Raw genomic sequence first — 24,509 nt, forward strand, 5'->3', positions numbered from 1 at the left:
TATTCTGACTCACATCTTTTTTTTTTCCCCACATACGGAACTAAAATCAAAGTTGAATATATGATGGCCTTCTTGATCACTCCAAATGCTTTCCAGAATCAAGCAATAAACAAACAAGCAAATAAATGCATCTGCCTGTGTGGCATTATTTCCTAGATATGTGACATAAATATCAGAAACTGAATTCCCATTTCAGTAGCTACCTTTCTGTGTAGCTACCTTTCTGTGTTTCTGTTCTGATAAGGACACCAGTAGGCATCCAGTCACTCAAGCCAGAAAACTTACATTCATATTTAATTCCATATCTCTCTTAATCTCTCTTGATCTTCAGTGCAATGTAGTTGGCAAGTGATGGCTGCTCGTAGTCTCCAAATCTACTGGTTCTCTCCATCTCATTGCTGCTATGTAACCTTAGTGAGCTTTTATCCTTTGCTGGGTTATTGGAACAGTTTCCATCTGTCTCCCCTCCTTTCTTAATTATTCCCACTCAATCCATTCTCTTCACCCTAGTCAGGATAATTGTTCTAAACTTAAAGACCCTCTTTTCCTCTCCACAGTGCATGTCACAAATTTCAGCCTCAGAATAGAAAGACATGGGTGGGGAGGTCAGGTAGCCTTGCAATTTTCCAACTGGAAAATTAACAGGTTAATATTTTGTTCTGTCCAGAAGGGCATAGTAGGTGCAGTCTACTACCACATGATGGCCTTGGAGCAGGATCTGTTCTCCCAATGAGGGACACATGTGGTTTCTTACATTCCTTCTTCAAACCAAATGACTGCTAATTCACAAAGAATGTTCAAACGTTTCTTTCCTGCAGAGTTCTGCCAATACTTTAAGCTGATCTAGAATTTTGAGTCTGTGACATAAAATTTTGAATTTTGTTGCACTTTGACACCTCAGTGTTCAGGGCAATGCCTTATGTCCCAGATCTGAAAGGAGGTCTCATGTGAAGAAGCTTCTATTATCTCCTAACTCCTGTTCTCTCCGTGGTCTCTTACCACAGTCATCTCCCTTGAAACTCTTCCCCATCCAGGCTGTCTACCCTCTCCTCCTCTGCCACTTCCTCTCCTTTTCACATTATGGGATCCTCACTACCAAGACCATTTTCATGTCATTTCACCTCCATTGCCTCTTAGTCACTTTTGCTACAGCTTAGTTTATACTCAGTCAGTAGTTGGTGAAGGGGAGAAATGTTGTTGTTTCCCCACTGCCTAATGGCTCTGTAGGGGAAGGAGACCTTATACTCTCATTCCAAGGGTGTTGGAGAGAAGGGTCTCCTTTCTGAGCTACAGCTGGTTTTCTCCATGAGAATCTGAATCTAACAAAGGAATCAAAGCCACCTCAGATGACTCTAATGGTCTCATTATGCAAAAGGTGCTTTCACGCCTTCTGAGCCCTTGGTTACTTTTAAAGCCTGTCTACAATGTTAACAGTGATTCATGACTTGCCAAAATCAATTGCCTTTAAGCCCCAGGATTTTCAGTCAAATAAAAGTATCTCTAGGAGGTAGGGGACTGGGGAGTATGGGAAGACAGATGTCATTTCCTCTCTCTCAAAAAGTAAATCTGATTACACCGTTCTGATTAAATGCCTTCAGAGGTCTCATTATTATTAAACACCAAACCTACTATTATAATGTAGAAGATCTTTCATCATATTCCTTTTCATTGTGTTTCCACATTCAGCATTCTCCCTTCCCAACTTCTTCACACACACACACACACACACACACACACACACACACACACACGCACACGCACACGCACACTTGAAGTTTAAGAAACAATGCTCTCGTCTCAGTTCTTTGAGTGCAGAATACTTTCTCCAGAATACATCGACTTCTCTCTTTCTCTTTCACTTTCTGACTCTCAATGCACTATTCCTTCCTCAGGCTTTCATTCATGATTTCCTTCTGTTTGTAATAGCTGATCCCTGAGTGTTCTACCATTTACTCAGCCTTCAATTTCATTTTATGTGACACTTCTGCTGATAGCTTTCTTTAATCTCCTTAAAGTTGGTAAACCTTCCTGTTTTGTGATGCATAATTCACTGTACCTTTACCATTGTTGAACTAAATAGCCCCCCACTGGGAGCTCCAAGACATGGTTTGTATCTGTTTTGTTCAAGGTATATCCAGAGTTATGAATGTCATAGGTGATCTCTCCACCCATAAACCATCTCCCATCTAATAATTGCTACAATAGAAAGAGGTGGTCAGAGCATGTAAGTCTAGGCTTTATCATTTGTTCTCCTGGAACTCAGTTGTGATACACGTCTTCAGTTTTTGTTTCCAAGAACCAACAACCATCTTCAAGCCCGGGAATCTCTTCTAGATAATAAAGCTAACTTTGTTGTTAGACACAGTGGTCCCCACATGGTTAACCTTAAAGATTCCAGGCAGACCACATTCAACACAGCCAATTCTTCTTAAACAAGGTACTAGGAGTTCAAACATGTGCCATAGGCATTTGACTTTGAGCTGCAGTGTATACACTGAGAGAGATTGCACAGGCATCACTGCCTGATTCTCATTCGTTCATCAATGATGGCTATAGGAAAGTTATTCATTGATTCTTCTCATATTTACTGAAAATTTGCTGTATGTCAGACATTGTGACAAAAGCTGAGAAACTGATAGCAAGAAAAAGAGACAGTGCTCTGGCCATCGTAGGGCTTATAGCCTAGTAAGGAAGACAAGCAATCATCAAAGATTGCCAACAACTATGGAGTATACTACAGAGCAAGTGCCCTTTTCTAAATCAGAGAGTAATTTCTATGTGGATCTTTCTGAACTAAGCATGATTGTGTGTTTAAGATTTCTTATTGCTCTGCCATTGCCCCCAGTGTGTCCAAAAAACCCACCCTCTGTCCTAGAATTACAAGTTTCTAGGATCTTTGGACACAAACAGCAAAGTACCTACAAGCATTATCTCAGACTACATACTCAATGACTTAAGGACTGACATCTCTCTAGAGAGGATCCCAGGAGACACGTGAAATCCCAACATTGATTTGGGACCTAAGCTGCAAAAGGATCCCTGTTATAAATATTCCTTTTTATTGAAGCATCAAACTCATTTTTCACTTCATTTCGCAAGGTCACATATAACCCATTTCTATGTATCTTCTATTCACACACCCTTTCCGTCCCTTAATTCCTCTTTGAGCTGTCAAAAACTGAAAAAAATAGCTCTACAAACACGCAACTGAATATGTCTTTTTACTTTCTTTTCAGACTTTGAGCTTTGTTCTTTGAAGTCAGAGTTTTGGTTTCTCCTTCAGAGAAGGTCCCTCATGCTTGCAAGTGGCCTGACCTTCTAAGTACAAATGTGAGGGTGTGGGATGAAACTTGTGAAGTACTTAGACAAGAATTCAACATAGAATCAAGGCATATGTCTTTTCTCTGCTCAGCATTCAAATGTAAAGAAATGTATTACCAGGACTTCCATCTTTATTCCTTTTACCTAACAAACTAAGAATGAGGATTTCATCCCACATCTATGTCCTTCCAGAATATTACTGCTCCCTGCCTCATAGGCATCACTTGTATCAGTAGATAGGCATCACTTGTGTCATTAGCACCCATAAAGTTGCTATATACCTCTGAGTCTCATTTGCTTTTCCAAATGAGGGTTTTCATTATGGCCAGCTTTTCTCTTTCTCTGATTGACTATTTGATGTCAAGAGAAAATAGCTCAACTTATCCAAGCCCTTGACTATGAAAAACCACATCAGGACTTCAGTGTCATTCAGAAATTCCAAATTTTGAACTGTATTTGATACATAGATGAATTTTGGGTTGTCTCCCTTTAGGAAAAGAGTTTGCTCAACAACTTAGGAAATAGTAAAGTGAATATTCAGTGAACAAAATGACCACCTTGGCAGAGAAAATGCTGTATTTTCATCCAATCCTTCTTTCCCTGGGACGCACAGATGGTCTACATTTACTATCCATAGTCATAGAGAGTTTATGCCACATGGTTGAAACCCACCTGATGGAATTTAGGAAGAAATAAAACACTCCACTACAGTATCTGGTTTATGATACCCTCCGATGGAATCATCCATGCTCTTACTTTATCTGACAAGTGAATGACGTAGATTCTAAGAACCAGATGAAACATAGGATCATTAAGTGAACAAGTGTCCAGTTCCTGAGTAATTACAGGGAGCAGAGCTTCTCGATCTCCACTCTCTTTAACCCATACTGGCATTTACATTATCAAGAATAATGTGATATCAAGACTTCCCTGGCAGTCCGATGGTTAGGATTCCATGCCCCCAGTAAAGCAGGAACAAGTTTAATCACTGATAGAGAAGCTAAGATCCTAAATAATGCATGGCAAGGCCAAAAAGGGGGGAAAAAAAGAATAATGTGATATCACATAACATGACAAGGGATAACATCACCTAATATAACACAATATAATACAACCAAGCCTCTAGATTGAGCCTAGTTATAACTTATCTGAGCAACCCAAAAGGGATACCTGTGAGGACCTGGTATTTGACCTGAAATCATGCCTTTCAGAGAAAAGAAATCCATGTGAATACCTGGGAATCAATCATTCTAGGTAGAGGGGACACCACCTAAAAAACCAAAGGCAGGGAGCCTATGTTTAACAAACAGAACCTAGTCTATCTGATTTCTAGTGTCTGAAGAGGAAAGGAGTGGGGTATGAGATTGATGGGGTAGGTGGAGACAGATTATCTAGGACTCTGTGGGGGATGGTGAAGAGTTTAATTCCATGGAAACTGTGATGAAATATAATTGGGAGATTTTAAGCAAGGAAAAGTCCTGACCATATGATGATATATATGTTTCTAAAGGATAATTTGGACTACTTCAGAGAATGACTCAAGAAGAGAAGCAGAGACACTACATAGGAGAAATGACCCAGGCAAAAATGTTAAGGAATTCCATAAAGCAATTATAGTAGAAATGGAGGAGCAGATATAGTGCATGAATCATTTAATGAACTGAATCTGGATAAATCATATGGATTACACATTTATGTAATCATTGTATGTAAGGAATATGGAATGATTAACATATAAGCAAAATAAATGGGTTCTGATATTGCTAAATTTTCAGAATGCTTGCAAGTTGTCACTAAGAAGTTCTAATGTTAGACTTCTTAGTTCAGTTGAGTCTCTCAGACTCAGAATTGAGTCTCTCAATTTTTCACAATCCCTTAGACTATGGCACACCAGGCTTCTCTGTCCATCAGTAACTACTGGAGTTTGCTCAATGCGTGTTCATAGAGACCATGATGCCATCCAACCATCTCATCTTCTGTCATCCCCTTCTCCTTCTGCCTTCTTTTTCTCCCAGAATCAGAGTTTTTTCAAATGAATCAGTTCTTCACAACAGGTGGCCCAAATTTCGGAGTTTCAGCTTACGAATCAGTCGTTCCAAGAATATTCAGGACTGATTTTCCTTGGGATTGACTGGTTGGATCTCCTTTCAGTCCAAGGGATTCTCAAGAGTCTTCTCCAACACAACAGTTTAGGAGCATCAATTCTTTGGTGCTCAGTTTTCTTTATAGTACAACACACGCATTTGTACATGACTACTGGAGAAATCATAGCTTTGACTAGACAAACCGTTGTTGGCAATGTAATTTCTCTGTTTTATACTATGTGCTCTAGGTTTGTCATAGCTTTTCATCCAAGGAGCAAGCATCTTTTAATTACATGGATGTACCATCTACAGTTATTTTGGAGCCTCAGAAAATGAAGTATGTCACTGTTTCCTTTGTTTACCCATCTATTTGCCATCAAGTGATGGAACCAGATGTCATAATTTTAGTTTTTTGAATGTTGAGTTTTAAGCAAACTCTTTCACTCTCTACTTTCATTTTAAACAAGAGGGTCTTTAGTTCCTCTCTTTCTGCCATAGGGTGGTGTCATCTGCATATCTGAGGTTATTGATATTTCTCCCAGCAGTCTTGATTCCAACTTGTGCTTCATCCAGCCAGGCATTTTGCATGATGAACTCTGCATAGAATTAAATAAACAGGTGACAATATACAGCCTTGACACATTCCTTTCCCAATTTGGAACCAGTCCATCGGTTCATGTCCAGTTCTAACTTTTGCTTCTTGACCTGCATACAGATTTCTCAGGAGGCAGGTCAGGTGATCTGGTATTCCCATCTCTTTCAGGATTTCCCACAGTTTGTTGTAATCCACATAATCAAAGGCTTTACCATAGTCAATAAAGCAGATGTAGATGATTTTCTGGAACTCTCTTGCTTTTTTGATGATCCAGCGGTTGTTGGAATTTTTTTTCCATTTATTTTTATTAGCTGGATGCTAATTACTTTACAATATTATAGTGGTTTTTGCCATACATTGACATGAATCAGCCATATATTTGCATGTATTCCCCATCCCTATCCCCCCTCCCACCTCCCTTTCCACCCGATCCCTCTGGGTCTTCCCAGAGCACCAGCCCCGAGCACTCGTCTCATGCAACCAACCTGGGCTGGTGATCTGTTTCACCCTTGATAATATACATGTTTTGATGCTGTTCTCTCTAAACATCCCACCCTCGCCTTCTCCCACAGAGCCCAAAACTCTGTTCTGTACATCTGTGTCTCTTTTTCTGTTTTGCATATAGGGTTATCATTACCATCTTTCTAAATTCCATATATATGTGTTAGTATACTGTGTTGGTCTTTATCTTTCTGGCTTACTTCACTCTGTATAATGGGCTCCAGTTTCATCCATCTCATTAGAACTGATTCAAATGAATTCTTATTAATGGCTGAGTACTATTCCATGGTGTATATGTACCACAGCTTCCTTATCCATTCGTCTGCTGATGGACATTTAGGTTGCTTCCATGTCCTGGCTATTATAAACAGTGCTGCGATGAACATTGGAGTACACATGTCTCTTTCAGATCTGGTTTCCTTGGTATGTATGCCCAGAAGTGGGATTGCTGGGTCATATGGCAGTTCTATTTCCAGTCTCTTAAGAAATCTCCACACTGTTCTCCGTAGCGGCTATACTAGTTTGTATTCCCATCAACAGTGTAAGAGGATTCCCTTTTCTCCACACCCTCCACACAAACATTTATTGCTTATAGACTTTTGGATAGCAACCATCCTGACTGGCGTGTACCTCATTGTGGTTTTGATTTGCATGTCTCTGATAATGAGTGATGTTGAGCACCTTTTCATGTGTTGATGGAAATTTGATCTCTGGATCCTCTGCCTGTTCTAAGTCCAGTTTGAACATCTGGAAGGTCACCGTTCACGTCCTGTTGAAGCCTGCCTTGGAGAATTTTGAGCATTACTTTGCTAGCGTGTGAGGTGAGAGCAATTGGGTGGTAGTTTGAATATTCTTTGACATTAACTTTCTTTGGGAGTGAAATGAAATTTGATCTTTCCATTCCTGTGGCCATAAATGAATTTTCCAAATTTGCTGCATATTGAGTGCAGCACTTTCACAGCATCATCTTTCAGAATTTGAAATAGCTCAACTGGAATTCTATCACCTCTACTCTCTTTGTTTGTAGTGATGCTTTCTAAGACCCACTTGACTTCACATTCCAGGATCTCTGGCTCTAGGTGAGTTATCAGACCATCGTGATTATCTGGGTCACAAAGATCTTTTATGTATAGTTTTCCTGTGTCTTCTTGCCACCTCTTTTTAACATCTTCAGCTTTTGTTAAGTCCATACCATTTTGGTCCTTTATTGAGCCCATCTTTGCATGAACTGTATCCTTGGTTTCTCTAATTTTCTTGAAGCATTCTCTAGTCTTTCTCATTCTATTGTTTTCCTCTCTTTCTTTGCGCTAATCACTGAGGAAGACTTTGTTACCTCTCCTTGCATTCTTTGGAATTCTTGATTCAAATGGGTATATCTTTCCTTTACTCCTTTGCTTTTCGCTTCTCTTCTTTTTACATCTACTAGGATGGCTATATTTTAAAAGTGATTATTCCAACTGTTTGTGAGGATATGAAGTAACTGGATCTCTCATAAACAGCTGATGGGAATGTAAAATGTTACAATCACTCTGGAAAGCAGTTTGGTTGATTCACTTAAAAACTAAGTGTTCATTTGCGATATTCAATTGCCAGCCCAGCAATTATACCCAGACATTTTTATCTCGGATAAATGAATATTATGTGCATACAAAAGTTTGCACAGAATGTCCATAGCAGATTTACAGGAGACCAAAGTTTGAAGCAACCAAAATTTCCTTCATAGGTAAATGATTCAGCAGCACTGAAAAGGAATGAACTCCATACTGATACACACAGCAAACTGGGTAAATGTCAAGGGTGTTATAATGAGTGTAAAAATGACACTAAAGGGCATGATTCCATTTATATAACATTCTCAAACTGAGAAAATTAAAGTGATGAAGGACAGAGCAGTGATTGCCAGGGTTTAGTGATTTCCAGGGAGAAGGGTTACACATGACTACAATGAGACAGCATGAGAGAAATCTTCATGGTGGTGAAATAATTCTAGATATTAATTGAGATGATATTTACAGAGTCCACATTTTTGTGATAAAGTTTCATTGAACTTAACATGTACATAGTACTGCTGTCAGCATCTTTGAAACTGTACTATTGCTATATACAATGTAAACAAGGGGGGGGGGGCAGGAGCAGATCAGATGAAAGATACAGGAGACTGTCCGGTAAAACTTTTGCCACTTGCAGCACTATTTACAACAGCCATGGCATGGAAGTGACCTAGATGTCTATCACAGATGATTGGATAAAGAAACTGTGGGACATATATACAATGGAATATTATTTAACTATAAAAAGAACAAATTTGAGCCAGTTAGTAAGGTGGATGAACCTAGAACCTATTACACAGAGTGAAGTAAGTCAAAAAGAGAAAAACAAGTATCAGATACTAAGGCAAATATATATGGAATCTAGAAAAATGGTATTGATGAACCTATTTGCACGAAAGTAATGGAGATGCTGGTGTGGAACATGGATTTGGGGACATAGGGAGGAAGAAAGTGGGACAAATGGAAAAAGTAGCATCAACATGTATGTACTAGTATGTGTAAAATGGGTAGCTGGTGAGAAGTTGCTGTATTACACAAGGAGCCCAGCCTGGCACTCCGTGATGACCAAGGAATATGAGGGTGGAGAGGAGGGAGGAAAGGAAGCTCAAGAAAAAGGAGTTAAATGTATCATGATGGCTGATCCCTATTGTTGTGTGGCAGAAACCAACAAAGCACTGTAAAATTTAAATAAAGCAAAAAACAAAAAATCGGTTCAGTTCAGTCACTCAGTCGTGTCTGACTTTTTGTGACCCCATGGACTGCAGCACGCCAGGCTTCCTGTCCATCACCAACTCCTGGGGCTTGCTCAAACTCATGTCCATCGAGTCGGTGATGCCATCCAACCATCTCATCCTCTGTTGCCCCCTTCTCTTCCTGCCTTCAGTCTTTTCCAGCATCAGGGACTGTTCCAGTGAGTCAACTCTTCGCATCAGGAGGCCAAAATATTGAAGTTTCAACCTCAGCATCCTTCCTTCCAATGAATATTCAGGACTGATTTCCACTAGGATTGACTGATTTGATATTCTTGAAGTCCAAGGAACTCTCAAGAGTCTTATCCAACACCACAGTTCAAAAGCACCAATTCCTCAGTGCTCAGCTTTCTTTATATTCCATCTCTCACATCCATCCATGACTACTGGAAAAGCCATAGCATTGACTAGACTGGCCTTTGTTAGCAAAGCAATGTCTCTGCTTTTTAATATGCTGTGTAGGTTTGCCATAGCTTTGCCTCCAAGGAGCAAGCATCTTTTAATTTCATGCATGCAGTCACCATCTGCAGTGATTTTAGAGCCCCCCAAAATAAAATGTCTCAATGGTTCCATTGTTTCCCCATCTATTTCCCATGAAATGATGGGAACAGATGCCATGACCTTAGTTTACTGAATGTTGAGCTTTAAGCCAACTTTTTCACTCTCCTCTTTCACTTTCATCAAGAGACTCTTTAGTTCTTCTTTGTTTTCTGCCATAGGGTAGTGTCATCTGCACTTCTGAGGTTACTGATATATCTCCCTGCAGTCTTGATTCCAGCTTGTGCTTTATCCAGCCAAGCATTTCACATGATGTACTCTGCATATAAGTTAAATAAGGAGGGTCATAATATACAGCCTTGATGTACTCCTTTCCTGACATGGAACCAATCTGTTGTTTCATGTCCAGTTCTAACTGTTGCTACTTGACTTGCATACAGATTTCTCAGGAGGCAGGTCAGGTGGTCTAGTATTCCCACCCCTTTCAGAATTTTCCACAGTTTGTTGTGACCCACACAGTCAAAGGCTTTGGCATAGTCAATAAAGCAGAAGTAGGTGTTTTTCTGGAACTGTCTTGTTTTTTGATGATCTACTGATGTCAGCAAGTGGATCTCTGGTTCCTCTGCCTTTTCTAAATCCAGCTTGAACATCTGGAATTTCACAGTTCATATACTGTTGAAGCCTGCTGTGGAGAATTTTGAGCATTGCTTTGCTAGTGTGTGAGGTGAGTGCAATTCTGTGGTAGTTTGAGCTTTCTTTGGCATTGACTTTCTTTTGGATTGTAATGAAAATTGACCTTTCCATTCCTGTGGCCATAACTGAGTTTTCCAAATTTGCTGGCCTACTTGCTGGCACACTTTAACAAAATCATTTTCGATTATTTGAAATAGCTAAACAGGAATTCCATCATCTCCACTAGATTTGTTTGTAGAGATGCCTCCTAAGGCCCACTTCACTTCACATGCCAGGATATCTGGTTCTAGATGAGTGATCACATCATTGTGGTTACGTGGGTCAGTAAGATCTTTTCTGCATAGTTATCCTGTGTATTCTTGCCACTTTTTCTTAATATATTCAGCTTCTTTTAGGTCCATACCATTTCTCTCCTTCATTGTGCCCATGTTTACATGAAATATTCCTTTTGTGTCTCTAATTTAAATTTATATTTAAATTTATTTAAATATTTGAATAAGGCAATTTTAAAAAAATATTCTAAACAAAATGTTTTTAAGGATATCTTTAAGTCAAGAAAGTCAGAACTCAAATCCCACAGCTTTGTGATCCCAGTTAGCTCTGTTTCAGGGAAGAGTCTGCATCCCTAGAGAGCACACTCCAGGAAGGCTACAGGTATAGCAAATATTTCTGTGCTTATTGCTGGTTGATGGGACAACCTGAATCCCCCTGGTAACCCTCCAAGACACTCAAGTTGAAGTTACTCTGAAGAAATGAGGGCAGAGAAAGCCAGTCTAACTGAGAGATAGATTGACAGCTTGCAGTGAAGTCATTTGCACTGAGAAGGTATCTCTCTGAGACCCCAGGAGAACTCCTGCAGTGTCACTAAGCTAAATAGAAGAAAACTGAGAATGAAGGAATCTCCCCATATAGGCTTTGTCTCTTAAAACAGAAAGGAGACCGCATAGGTTTCAGAATCAAAAAGGATTAGGGGATTGGTCCAGTGGGATAGCAGTGTTATAAATCTGTCCATGGGGTTCACAGAAAGATCCTTTGAACAATTTAAAAGAAGGACATTGCCCATATGGGGAGACGCCTTCATTATCAGTTTTCTCCTATTTGGCTTGGTGGCACTGCAGGAAAGGAGACCTAGCAATCCATCTTTACAGTACAAACCACAATGGGTTGCTAGGCTTCCTTTACCAGAGATTCTCTTCAGAGAAGCCAGACCTGCTATCTTGCCTGTCTTTCTTGTGCTCACAGGACTTTTGGGATTAGAGATAAAAGAAAACAGGTAGTCTTTAATCTAAATGACAGTCTCTCTCTTTTAAAATTTTTATTTTGTATTGGCATATAGCTGATTAACAATGTTGTGTTAGTTTCAGGTGAATTGTTGTTGTTCAGTAGTTGCTAAATCATGTCCGACTCTCTGTGGACCCCATGGGCCCCAAGGACTCCAGGCTTTCCTGTCTTTCACCATCTCCTGGAGTTTTCTCAAACTCATGTCCATTGACTCTATGATGCTATTCAATCATCTCATCCTCTGTCACTTCTTTCTCTTGCCCTCAATCTTTCCCAATATCAGGGTCTTTTCCAATGAATTGGCTCTTTACATCAGGTCACTGTTGCCATTTTTTCCTAATCTATTTGCCATGGGGCCAGATCCCATGATCCTAGCTTTTGAGTGTTCAGTTTTAAGCCAGTTTTTTCACTCTTCTCTTTCACCATCGTCAAGAGACTCTAGTTCCTCTTTGTTTTCTGCCATTAGGGTGTATAGCAAAATGATTCAGTTACACATATACATGTATCTATCCTTTTTCAAATTATTTTCCAATTTAGATTGTTCGAGAGTACTGAGCAGAGTTCCCTGTGCTATACAGTACGGATTCTCTTTTTTTTTTTTTTTTTTTTTGATAGTGGAGTGCAGTTTATTACACCAGCGGGCCCAGGGCAGAGTCACCTCTTAGCCAAGGACCCCATCCAGCATTTGTGAAAATCTTTTATACCCCATGTGTATGTGTCCAAACCCACCACCTCAATTCCCTTGAGACTTACATAAACAAAGGCAGGGTAAATACAACTACAATAACCCCATCATTCCCGAGTTCTGTGTTCAAACAGTCAATAATCAATCAGCCCGCAGTTACATTCCAAACAGTTAATAACCGATAAGCCTGTGCTTACATTCTGATAGATAGTGTCCGGAGGCAGGGGTGATTAGTGTCTGTTTTCTCTTAGGCGATGAGTAACCTGGATATGATCTTCAAGGTTCCCCTGTCCGGAGGGGGTCTTATCCTTCCATTGTCGTTCCCACAGGCACTAAGCAGAGAGTTCAGAGTCCACTGGAGAGGCAGCCAAGCACGATCAGCACGGACAGGCCTGAGATGGAGTCCAGGCCCTATGAATTCCTTCTTCATTCCACCCTCTTGATGCTCTTAGTTTCCATAACGAGCATCATTCATTGAGATATATTGTACCTTAGCCCTCCTGCCACCCATATGAGAGAATGCTATCAACCTCTGGGTTATAAAATTCACAAGACATTATAGGAAGGAAGCAGGGCCCACAGAGCAGTATGATTAAGATTACTATAACAACAGTTACAATGATTTTCCACCAGTCTCCCTTTACCCAGGAGAGAACTGAAGTCCAAAAGGGAATATTTTCATTAGACATGGCTTTCACTTGATTTTGCATATCCTTCAAGGCAGTGGATACATTTCCAGACAGGTCAGGGATATACACACAACATTCAACTTTAATTACGGTGCAAGTCCCTCCTTGGGCTGCTGTGAGTATGTCTAATGCCATCCTATTTTGAATTAGTGCCTTCCTCATCTGAATTTGTTCCGCGTTCAAAGCTTGAATGGCTTTTGTACTGTCTAAGAGGGCCTGTTTAGTGAAATTAGTTAAGGCCTCTACCTTAACCATGATATCCGTTGTCCCTACAGAGGGTACAAACAAGGCAGCAAGATAGTCTTACCATTGGAACACAGATCGTGTCCATCTTGCATGCAGATAAGGCAGGTTTACTGGAGGCTGGTGCAGGCTAGGCTTAATTCTGCCATGGGCGAAAGCAAATCCTAATGTGCAATGCCGCACCCAGCCAACTGGTAACCATGGCCATAAGTTAAGCCCACAGAGCCACTGGGTCCCATTGGGGGCTACCCAGCACATTCCAGCATTATATTTCCAGTCGGAACCAGGCCACTGAACAGACTGATTGGGGTGATAGGTAACTTCCAAGATTTGTTTACATTGTTCAGGGGGCAAATAACCCATATATTTTAATTCTTTTGGGTCTAGGGGGTGGTCTCCAAATCCAACTTTCTGTTCTTTTTGTTCCCAGCAAATAGTAGCAGGGGTAATCAACTGTCCTTTCTCAGGAGTCATCCAGAAATGTTCATCCCAGACCTAGTAGTATTGCTCAAGGTACTGGGAGGCCTGTCCCCCTTTTGTAAAAGAACCCTTCTCCTTTTTATTTTTCACATATGAGGTATAAGCCTTTGTTACTTCTGTAAGTCTGGTGTTCATGTTAAATGTAACCCTATGTCCCTGGCCCATTGATGGCTTCTTTTTACACCAGGAGAGCAAAGAAAGGTTATGGTTGGAGAGAGGAACAGAGTGGCGATACCCACCAGGGGAGTCTGTCCATTACTGACAGGGGCATAGCCCCACATAGCCAACAGTTGGCAGAGTTGTGGCCCACGAGATGAAGACGCTGTCTGTGCAGGAGCAGTGGTCAGGTCCAGAATTGCATCGGTGAGGCCGAGCAGCAGGAGTCGTTTACCCAGCTCCATCCTGTAGAGGGCTTGTCCGGGACCTCGTTTTCTTCTTCCTCCTCAGAATGATCTTGGTTTCCCCTGGGTCGGTGGGGTCCTTCTGGGTGGTCCACTTGGCGTCCTCCAGGTCAGCGTGGTATGCCTTCTTTGCTCTGGTGTGATGGATCAAGGGACAATACCTGCAACTTTAACTGCAGTAGGGGTAGTTAGAATAACATAAGGGCCCTTTCACCAAAGGGCTAGCAAATCATGTTCCCAATCTTTGACCCATGCTTGGTCACCAAGTGTAAACTCATGAATCTGTTCCCCAAGGGGGAACGGCAACCTTTCTTGTACAAACTTAGTTACCCAATTTATTACCTTACCCAGTTCCATCTGCTGTGAAATCTTATCCCCCTTACCTGAGGCAAATTTGTTGACACCTGTTTTATTACGGGAGGAGGCCTCCCATACACAATTTCGTATGGAGAATAGCCTTGGGACTGTGGGGTCATCCTGAGTCTGAGCAGAGCCGTCAGAAGCAAGTCCACTCAGGAGCAGTCAGTCTCTTTAAGTGTCTGGTTGGTTCATTCCACTAACTCAGAACTCTGGGCCTATATGCAGTGTGCAGTTTCCATTTGATTTTTAAAGTTTTGCTTACTTGTTGTACTAAATCAGCTGCAAAAGCCGGGTCATTGCCTGATCCAATGCTGGTAGGAAATCCAAATCTGGGAACCATTTCCCTAAGCAGCCAAGACCCATCCTTTTTGTCACTCCTGGGTGTTCCCTATAGAATCCTAGGAGTTCCTCCAACTCTCCAGCAGAGGGACCCCTGGTCTCATTTGTAAATCCAGTTTAGGCTACCCCACCTCTAACTTGATGCCCCTTGACACTCAGGATGAGGAAAGTAAGCAATGTCTAACCCTAAGATAAACTAAAAGCCATCATGGGTTTTACAAAGAGTGAAACACTGTGCTCTGTACAGCCAACACAGCAGTTTGTGTGAGAGGTAATATTGAAGGCAACAGCCCAGTGACCAAATGTGGAGGAGCTGCACACGTTAGGCTCTGGCTAGATACAGATATGCCGGGGATGAGCCTCTGCCCTTTAGATGAGATGACGCTGCACATTGTGGATGTTGACAATGTTGCTTTCTGTACTGCTTTGACAGGCAATTGATCTTTGCCTCTAAGGCTCTCAAGAGGAATGACTTGCAGTAATAGTATTGTGAATTTCAGATCGTTTCCAAGTCAACATCCTAAGATATCACCTTGCTTACAACTTGCTTACAACATCCTGTATGACAAGGCACTTGATTCAATCCCTCTGGGAAATATTTTTATGTATTTATTTATTTTTATCTGCACTGGGTCTTTGCTGCTTTGTGCGGGCTTTCTCTAGTTGCAGCAAGAAGGGGGCTACTCTTCTTCATGGTGCATGGGCTTCTTATTGCAGTGGCTTCTCTTGTTGCAAAGTACAGGCTCTAGGCATGGGCTTTAGTAGTTGTGGCTCACAGACTGGCTCAGAAGTTTCAGTTTGTGAGCTCTAAAGCATAGGCTTAGCAGTTGCAGCACTCAGGTTTGGTTGCTCCACAGCATTTGGGATCTTCCTGGAACGGGGATAAAACCCACGTTCCCTGCTCTGGCAGGCAGATTACTATTCACTGTGCATCAAGGAAGTCCCACTTTGCAAAAAATGTTTAATTTCTCTTCTCAAGGAGTCTACAGCTTAATCTAAAAGGTTGAGATCATTCTATGATTTTCATACTTGCTAGCACCCACTTTCAAATTTTTCAGGCAAAGATTGTTATGTCTCTGTTTTGCTGCACATAATCTTGTGCTGGAGCAAATTGCAAGTGGTTTTCTGAGGATGCCTTTGGCAGCAGGACCACCTTGATGCTAGTAGGCTTGTATGAGGTGTGTGTGCATATCATGAGTCTCCTCCAGTTCCCTAAGCAGTTCTCTTTGTGGAAAAGCTTCTGCCCCATGCAAATTATTTCCATTCAATACATTCCCATACCAGGAATTTCTAGCTAGTGTTACTATTTTTAAATCTCTTGGAGATGCAGGTGACTGAATTTATTTCAGGGTAATTTGCAATAATTTATACTTTCACCACCAGTTTATAAGGATACCAGTTTTACAATAACTCTATTTTCACTGGATATTCTATAAGCTTTCACTTTATTCTGTGCCACTTTATGAATGAAATGAAATGAAATGAAAGGTGGAATACTGGTCTAAAACTTATAATGGGTAATGTCCTTACCTATTAGTGAGGTGAAACATTTCCAATGTCATTTTCCATTTGTGTTTCTTTTTGTGTTTGTCACCTGATAGCTTTTGCCCATTTAGTTTACAGAAGTTATAGTTTTTCTTGATTTTGTAATAAAATCCTTCATGCTGAAAATATTCCTACTAAATTTATCTACATTTTAGAACTTTGAAATAGCTTTGAATTTTCTCATTGCATCCTACCCTGGAGCTTCCCATTTTCCTGGACTTTGTTTTCTTCTCTTTGATTTTATAATGTCAATTGTTCTTTCTTAAACATTTCATTTGAATATGTTGCCAATTTATTTTGCGTGTAATTAAAAAAACTGTAAAGTTATTGCCACTTATATCTCATTACATTTTAATTCTATTCAGTCTTAAGTCCTTGGCATTGCTTAAATGACATCATTTGCTTTGTATCAGATGATAGCATAAATGAGATGAAGTTGCTCAAGTCACCCGTGAGTGGATGATTTGGAGAAAACTATAAAAATAATAAATAAGAGATAAATAAATAAAAAATCCTAGACCCATGTGCCAATTTTGAGGCTCAGCAAAGCCTCTTTGGGGGACAGTTCTCAGCCGCATCGGTGCTATTACGTTCAAAGAGCATTTGCTGTTGTCATCTAAATAACTGAAGATTGGCACGGAAGCCCAGTACTCTCCGACCCAAGGAGTTTACAAGAAACTCCCTCCGAATCTCCAGAAAACCTAGCCACATGGATAATGTGCCAAAGTTCCCCTGTAGCTAGGACGGTTCTGGGGTGGGGGCTGTCATCCCAGAAAATACAGCTCTGCACTGGGGCAGGGGAATGGACTTAAGAGTTCATTTCCTCTTCTAGAATTTCAGCTTCTCAAATGAGACTGAATTGGACCTGGAGAGGAAGTTTCACCTTGCCCTATGACGTAAAAGAAAAGAAGGGACATTTGAGCCCAAATGCAGGTAAAATTATGGGCAAAGGTTATGAAGCAAGTTCCAGTCTAAACCCAGGTATTTGGGGGGTGTGAGATTCTTGACCATGGTTGGGGCTGAGCCCTTGCAGGAGAGACAGAATCGTAATAGGCCGCTAGGTGGCAGATGAATACCACTTTTGCCGTGTACCCCACTGAGGCGCTTCATCCGCCAAGAGAAGGGGGGCGGGATTTGGGGGCCCCGGATCCTTCCAGAAGAGTAGAGATGCAGCAACGCTGATGGTCCCCATCCCTGAGAAGGCAGTGATACCTTCAGGAACGTCCTTTTGCGCACTCCAGTAGGGTCAGGTGCTCATGAATGTCTTCTTCCAAAACTCTTTGGTCCCCTCCCTCCCACACCAGACTCTGCACCCAAGGACTGACTACCGGTTATTTAGTACATCAGCCAGTTGCCAACTGACTTCCCTTGTGTGTTGTGACTGATACTTCTTCCCAGGAACTTCAGTTAGATCCCGGTGTTATCCCGTCTTCCCCCGACCCACTGCTACCTGCACGATCTCAGTTCAATGAAGCCTGGTATTTCCTTTTCCCTGTTATATTTTGCAGGGAGCATGTTTCAATGCCCATGTCAATGTGTTGATTAAACTCACGGTTCCCTGGGCTGCTGGACACCAGCCACCCACCAGGACTGACCAAGACCCCTTTGTTCTTCCCATGGCTAACAAACCTGGTACTTTGATCTGCAGGCAGATAGACGGTCTTGGCTTGCTTTCCACATAACCATAAGAAAATTTTCTGCTTCAAATCACTACCTTATTGTCTTGGTACTGACATGTCCCACTTAATTGATCTACTTGAGCCTCAGACACTCACCTACAAAATAGGAATAATGCCTACTTTGAAAGAGTATTGTGAGGAATCAAGAGGATTAAAAACCTCCTCTTGATTCACCCTCATTGATGTGTGAAGCCTTACTCTTGCTTTAATCTTACATTCCAACTCCCACTGCAATTACTGCATAATTATAACACATGTAGCACTGTTTTGAAAAAACAGTTCTGTCACCGTGGTATCTACTATTACTGGAAGTTGTCTTGATGTTCAGCTGTATTTGGAGAGTATGGTAAAACTTGGCTTCCAGTACCTAGAATAAAAATTAGAATAAAGACAAACACTTCCATATTATGCTGAAATTATATTTATATATAGATATAGATATTTACTTTTCTGCAGACAGCTTTTACTGATGAGTCATTTGGACATTCAAAGAACAGCCTATTTTGATGCTACATAATCTGTACCAGAATGAGATGGATAGCTTCTCAATTCATTTCACAAAGCCAGCACAACTCTGATACCAAAACATAACAATTATAACACAAAACAGAGAATCACAGATCTCAGTTAAAAATACAGATGCCAAAATACCAAATAGAACAATAGCCAGTTGAAATCAACACCACATGAAAATGTACAAAGCTTTGGCAGATACAAAAGCAAACTGAAATCCAAACTTACACACACAGAACTTGAACAGAAACACCAGAAACAAAACGTCCCCCCCACCCCACCCTGTCAGTGGCCTTAGGCCGGGGACCCAAAGAAACCGTGAGATATCTGCTAAACAACATTAATGGTGAGGGGGGTTGCTGGTGGGGTCATCGGTTTTATCATCAGGGTCAGACTCATCCTCATCCAGATCTTCAGACTCACACTCTGCCAGTGCTTCATAGTACTGGTATGGCCAGCACCATGGATCTTTCTTATACAGCCTGGCCAAAAACTTCAGGACAATCATCTTGCTGGTTTCAAGGAATGCTCGGGGGCCCCAGAGGAACTCATGCTCTTCTGGCTCAGTAAAGGGGATTCGCCTGTACTCCAGGTACTTCTCCCTTACAAACACTTCGGTGATGAGCTTCTTTGTATTTCCGAAGAGACCATGTGTCTCCCGGATATTCAGCCCTAATTTGCACAGAAAAGTAAAGATCAGGTCCTCCCTGACACAATTGCCTTTCATAAAGATGAGGCTCAGAACCACCATCAGGAGGCCTAACTTGGGCCTGTCCAAATAGGATGCACCTGTGTCACCCTTTCGACCCTTGTTGATGAGAATATAAGAGTGGTTTTTGGGATCAATTTCCTTCAACTGATAACCAAAAACACACTCCAGCTTGTGGCTGGCACGGCTGATGATTTCTAAGCACTCATCTTTATATTCACGGATGATGAATTTCACCATCTCTGAGCGCTTAATGGGCACCTTGGCTTGGTCCTTAACCAAGAGGAACTGCACCAGTGCATTTGCTCGCTCATCCAAGGGAGACAGTGGTTGAGTCTCCAGCTTGGGATCATATTGGGTGGCACCAAATCCCTGAGCAAGAGTAGGCAGCTCAGGGATGATCAAGGACGGAGGGCTAACTGGGCTTTCCCAGAGACCCAGGGCCCTTGAGGTGCTTGGGCCTTCCCAGGCACTCAGGGCCCAAGAAGTGCTGGGCCCTTCCCAGCCACTCAGGATCTGGGAGGTACTCAGGCCCTCCCAGCCACTCAGGATTCGGGAGGTGCTTGGGCCCTCCCAATCACACAGGAATTGGATGGGGGCTTGCAGCTCCCAGTCGTTCAAATCTAGACTTTCCCACCGCCTGGGGGCCTGCCAGTGACACATGTTCAGCATCTTGCTACTGCCATCCCCCTCTTCTGTATTCAGATGCTTCTTCTTCCGGGTGGCCTTGCCTGAGCGACGTGGTGGCTCAGTGGAGGTCTTTGAGGCCTCTTGAGTGATAGCCATCACCTGGGGGGTAGCTGCTGTTGCCATCAGGATACTGGGTCCTGCCTTGGACGCCTTTGAGGAATTCACATTGGGTTGTGGAACCCATGGGATTGCAGGCAGGGCCTCAATGCAGGCAAACGGATCCTGCAGAGTAAATGGCAGTGACTTTGGGGCCTCTGAGATGGCAGATGGGCCCTTGAAGGCATTAGAAGAGGCAGGCTGGAACTGGGAGGTAGATGGAAAGACCCTTGGGGTGGCGTTAAAGGTCTCAGATGTGGCAGGAAAGTTTTTCCAGGGAGTCGGCAGGTGTGCTCCAGCAGTTGGCATTGCCCTGGGAGCATAGAAAGTGCCACCAAAGATCATCCGGTCCTTTAGAGGAGCCTTGCGTTCCTTTGAAGAGGTCCTACGATCTTTTGAAGAGGTCCTTCGGTCTATAGAAGAAGCCCTAGATTCTCCTGATGGAGTCATCAATGATTTAGCAGAGCCCATGGGAAAATTTGCCCCTGCTAAGGGGGCTCCAGGCTGGCCCTGCAGGGCTGCAGGGGGGCCCTGCCAGGAGGGCTGGAGTTGCATGGATGGCAGCTCTCCCTGCGAGCTCGAGAGCTGGGCCTGCTGGGTGGATAGCTGGATTTGCAGGGCCTTTTGGGAGGCAGGGGTCCCCTGAAAGGGCTGCTCCAGCTGAACCAGTGGTGGGCCCTGCCTCTGGGCCTCCTGGGTGGGCAGGGACTGCCAGAATTGCCCCTGGGCCTTTGGAGCCTGCCAGACCAGGCTGGCCTGGGCTTGCTGCACTTCCTGGAACTCCATGGATGTTGGCATCTCCTGCGGCACCGGAGCTTGGCCTTTCGGTGCCTGCCAGATGATGGGCGGGCAGTGCACAGCCTGAGGAGCCGACAGTGGGGCCGGTAGAGGGGCCGGCATCACCGTCGGGGGCGCCTGCGGGACAGCAGGAGGTGCAGTCGGCATCTGCGGTGCTGGGGGTGCTGTTGGCACCTGGGGGGCCGCCCGAATTGGTGGGGCCGCCCTCAACTGCGGGGTAGGCAGTCGAGTTTGCGGGGCCTGCCGCAGTGGTGGCGGGGGCGGCAGGGCCTGCCAGAGAGGCGGCGGGGTGGCCAGGACCTGTGGGGCAGGGCGGATGGGTGGTGGTGCCTGGCGGATCAGTGGTGGTGCCTGGCGTATTGGGGGTGGGGCCTGGCGAATGGGCGGTGGGCCCGGGCGGATGGGTGGTGGGCCAGGTCGGATGGGTGGTGGGCCAGGGCGCACAGGTAGAGGTGCCTGCCAAGCAATCGTTGGACCTGGCCAGGTGACCTGTGTGGTCGACCAGCCCAGGGGTGTGGCCGACCAACCCTGTGGTGGGGCCTGCCAGCCCGGCGAGGTTGCCTGCCAGCCCGGGGGAGTGGCCAGCTGCGCCGGTGGGGCCTGTGGGCCCTGGGGAACCGGCGGAGGAGCCCTTATAACCTGTGACTGGATCTGCAGGATCAGAGGCTGAGCCTGTGGGGCCCAGGAAGCCATAGGCTGCGCAGGTGGGGCCGGCGCCGGCGGCTGAACTATCGGAGCTGCTGTCGCTGGAGGCTGGGTGATCGGAGGTCTCGAGCCTGCAGAATGGATCATCAGGACTCCAGGACCTGGAGGCTTGGCCATCGGGGCTCCTAGAGGAGGAGGCTGGGCCATCAGGGGTGGCGGAGGCGGAGGCTGGGCTATCGGAGCTCCCGGAGCAGGAGGCTGAACCATCAGGACTCCTGGAGTCAGAGGCTGGGGAATCAGGACTCCCGGAGCTGGAGGCTGTGCCATCGGGGTCCCCGGAGGGGGAGGATGGGCCATTGGGGTCGCCGGCGGAGGAGGAGGATGTGCCATTGGGGTCCCCGGAGGAGGAGGGTGCGCCATCGGAGTCCCCGGAGGAGGAGGGTGCACCATCGGGGTCCCAGGAGGAGGAGGATGGGCCATCGGGGTCCCGGGAGGAGGAGGATGTGCCATCGGGGTCCCCGGAGGAGGAGGATGTGCCATGGGGGCTCCGGGAGCCGAAGGATGCATCATCAGGACCCCCGGAGTTGGAGGCTGGGCCAGCGGGGCTCCCGGAGGGGGAGGATGGATCATCAAGACTCCGGGAGTCGGAGGCTTGCCCATCGGGCCCCCCAGAGGGGGAGCCTGGACCATCGGGCCCCCTAGGGATGGAGGCTGGGACATGGGCGCCACGGGGGCAGGTGGCTGGCCCTGCGGAGCCTCCCAAGCAGGCTGCGGTGCCTGCCAAGCGGCCAGTGAAGCCTGCAAATCAATCGGAGGTGGGTCCCACGGGACTGGAGGGGCCCGCGAGGAGGCGGGCGGGGCCCGCATCAGAACCGTAGGGCGGCTATAGACCGTGGGCTTAGGGGCCTCCTCCGGGGGACTCGGGTCTCCCAGATTCTTACTTAGCTGCGACATGTCCTTTTGCTCTGACAGCTGGTGAGCCTTTTCCTCCGACAGCTGCTGGGCCTTTTCCTCCAGAGAGAAGAGAATGCCTACGTGGCTGCTGAGAGGAGTCCTCCCTGCTGACTGGTGAATAGGAAGTGAGTGCCCTTAGCTCTGCAGCTTTCCGCAGTAAGGAGGAGGGGGGAAGGGGGCCCAATCCCGCCCCTTCCCCGCCCCCGACCACCACAAGTGGATAGTGCAGAGGGGCGTCTACCAGAAACCCTAGCTGACACGAGATCCCTGCTCACTCTGCCCAGTCCCCAAATGCAGCCTGGTCAGATTCCCCACGGGCGAGTTTTCACAGGGGAGTGACAGGGACAGATTTATGTTTTAGAAATCCCTGTGCTGCAGTATAGAGTTGGGAACAGACCACTGGGAACATGGAAGGTATCCATGAGGGGGAAGATGGTGTGGTCTGAGCTCAGATACAGCAAAACGGGAGCCAGAGGGAAGAAAAGAAAATACACACACACATACGCATACATATATATCTCAAGATTCACAGTAGACAGCTATTATATTTTAATGTAAATGTGAAAGAGGAGAAGTCCTGGGAAAGTGGATAAATTGCTAGGGTAGGTGATTCTCACAGCGACACACTGGAGGCGCCTAAGGAAGAGAAATGGATGAGTATCGGGTGGGACACAGGCATTTACAGTCCTGTGGACCTGTCAAAGAGAATAGCCTGCAGACACTTCTGTATAAAAGCTTGGGATTCAGAAGAAAACTGAATTAGGATTCAGATACTCCTCATGGAAATAGAGCTGCTGCAGGGATCGTGGTGCAGAAGAGTGAGATTTAGAGTGAAATTACTGAGGTAGGTCTTGGAACTTGCAGGCATTTTCAGACACAGGCGGAAAAAGGACATCCAAGAATAGACAGATAAGGAAAGTGACCCTGGAAGTTGAGATGTTCCAGACGTCCATGAGAGATAGCATTTTTAGTATGGGGGAAATTCCTGTGGAGTAAATGGAATGAAAGAACAAGGTAGGTTTCCTGCTGCTTGTTTTTCAGTTGCAGAACAAGAAAGAAATTGTAACAATGACAACAAATAAATGCACTAGAAATCAATAAAATAGGGGAATGAATAAACCCACAGTTCATATATAGGGAAAACAGATAGACAGCAACACACAGAATTGTGTGTGTGTGTGTGGAAATTTAGCTTAAAATTAAACAAGCAATGTATTAACAGATAAAGTAGAAAATATCAAATGCATTGAGTAACAGTATACTATGTCATGCTGAATGGAAATAACAGTCAGCTCCTTTTGAATAGTTTCCTGGAAATATACAAATTATTAAATATCAAGGGTGTTTAGTTTAGCAGAGGATATTTGCAGTCTAGGGCAAGAGTCTGAAGTGACCAAAAAAAAAAAAAAAAAAATGTGAAAGATACCACAAGGGGGCAGATGAGAATGATGAAGGCTAAACCCCACTCCTCCTGCAGTACTGTTAGCTAGTAGTCCTCAAATGTAGTAATTTATGAATCCCAATGAAAACATAAATATATGCCCAAGTTTATTACTGCCTTAAATAATGAAATTATAATTTCAGAGTGAGGTTTCAGTAGTTTTTCTGGCAGTTGAAGGGATGAGAAATCAGAATTTTTATCCCCTAGGAGTATCTTCTTTTCAGGAACAGTAGTTCTACCCTGGTGCCTGATGATGTATCATGCCTCCATGCTCACGGAAAGATGCTTCTGAAGAATGGACACACCATGTATCATGGTTTGGGTCTCTCTCATGGGTTGATAATAGTACATAAAAGAGTTCTCAGTTTGATGAGGTTAAGAACTGACTAGTTCACAGTGGCCGTCTGTCAACCGTCACCCTCATGTTTCCCTATTATCAACCCTGTCACATACCAGTTGCTGGCTGTGG

The 24,509-nt window shown here is 44.2% G+C and overlaps 1 protein-coding gene across 1 annotated transcript; it reads right to left on the bottom strand.

The window, feature by feature from the left end:
• Window positions 1-18,610: 18,610 nt before the first annotated feature.
• Window positions 18,611-22,698, bottom strand: MAGEL2 (MAGE family member L2). The gene has a single exon (XM_065906395.1). The coding sequence runs from the start codon at window positions 22,597-22,599 to the stop codon at window positions 19,048-19,050; it is 3,552 nt and encodes a 1,183-aa protein (XP_065762467.1). The 5' UTR covers window positions 22,600-22,698; the 3' UTR covers window positions 18,611-19,047.
• Window positions 22,699-24,509: the final 1,811 nt, after the last annotated feature.

The sequence above is a fragment of the Muntiacus reevesi genome, chromosome 15 (genome assembly GCF_963930625.1).
Source record: "Muntiacus reevesi chromosome 15, mMunRee1.1, whole genome shotgun sequence".
Lineage (NCBI taxonomy): Eukaryota > Metazoa > Chordata > Mammalia > Artiodactyla > Cervidae > Muntiacus > Muntiacus reevesi.

Excerpts from the sequence above, each read along its gene's own strand:
- MAGEL2 (XM_065906395.1), bottom strand. The coding sequence starts at position 22,599 with ATGTCGCAGCTAAGTAAGAATCTGGGAGACCCGAGTCCCCCGGAGGAG.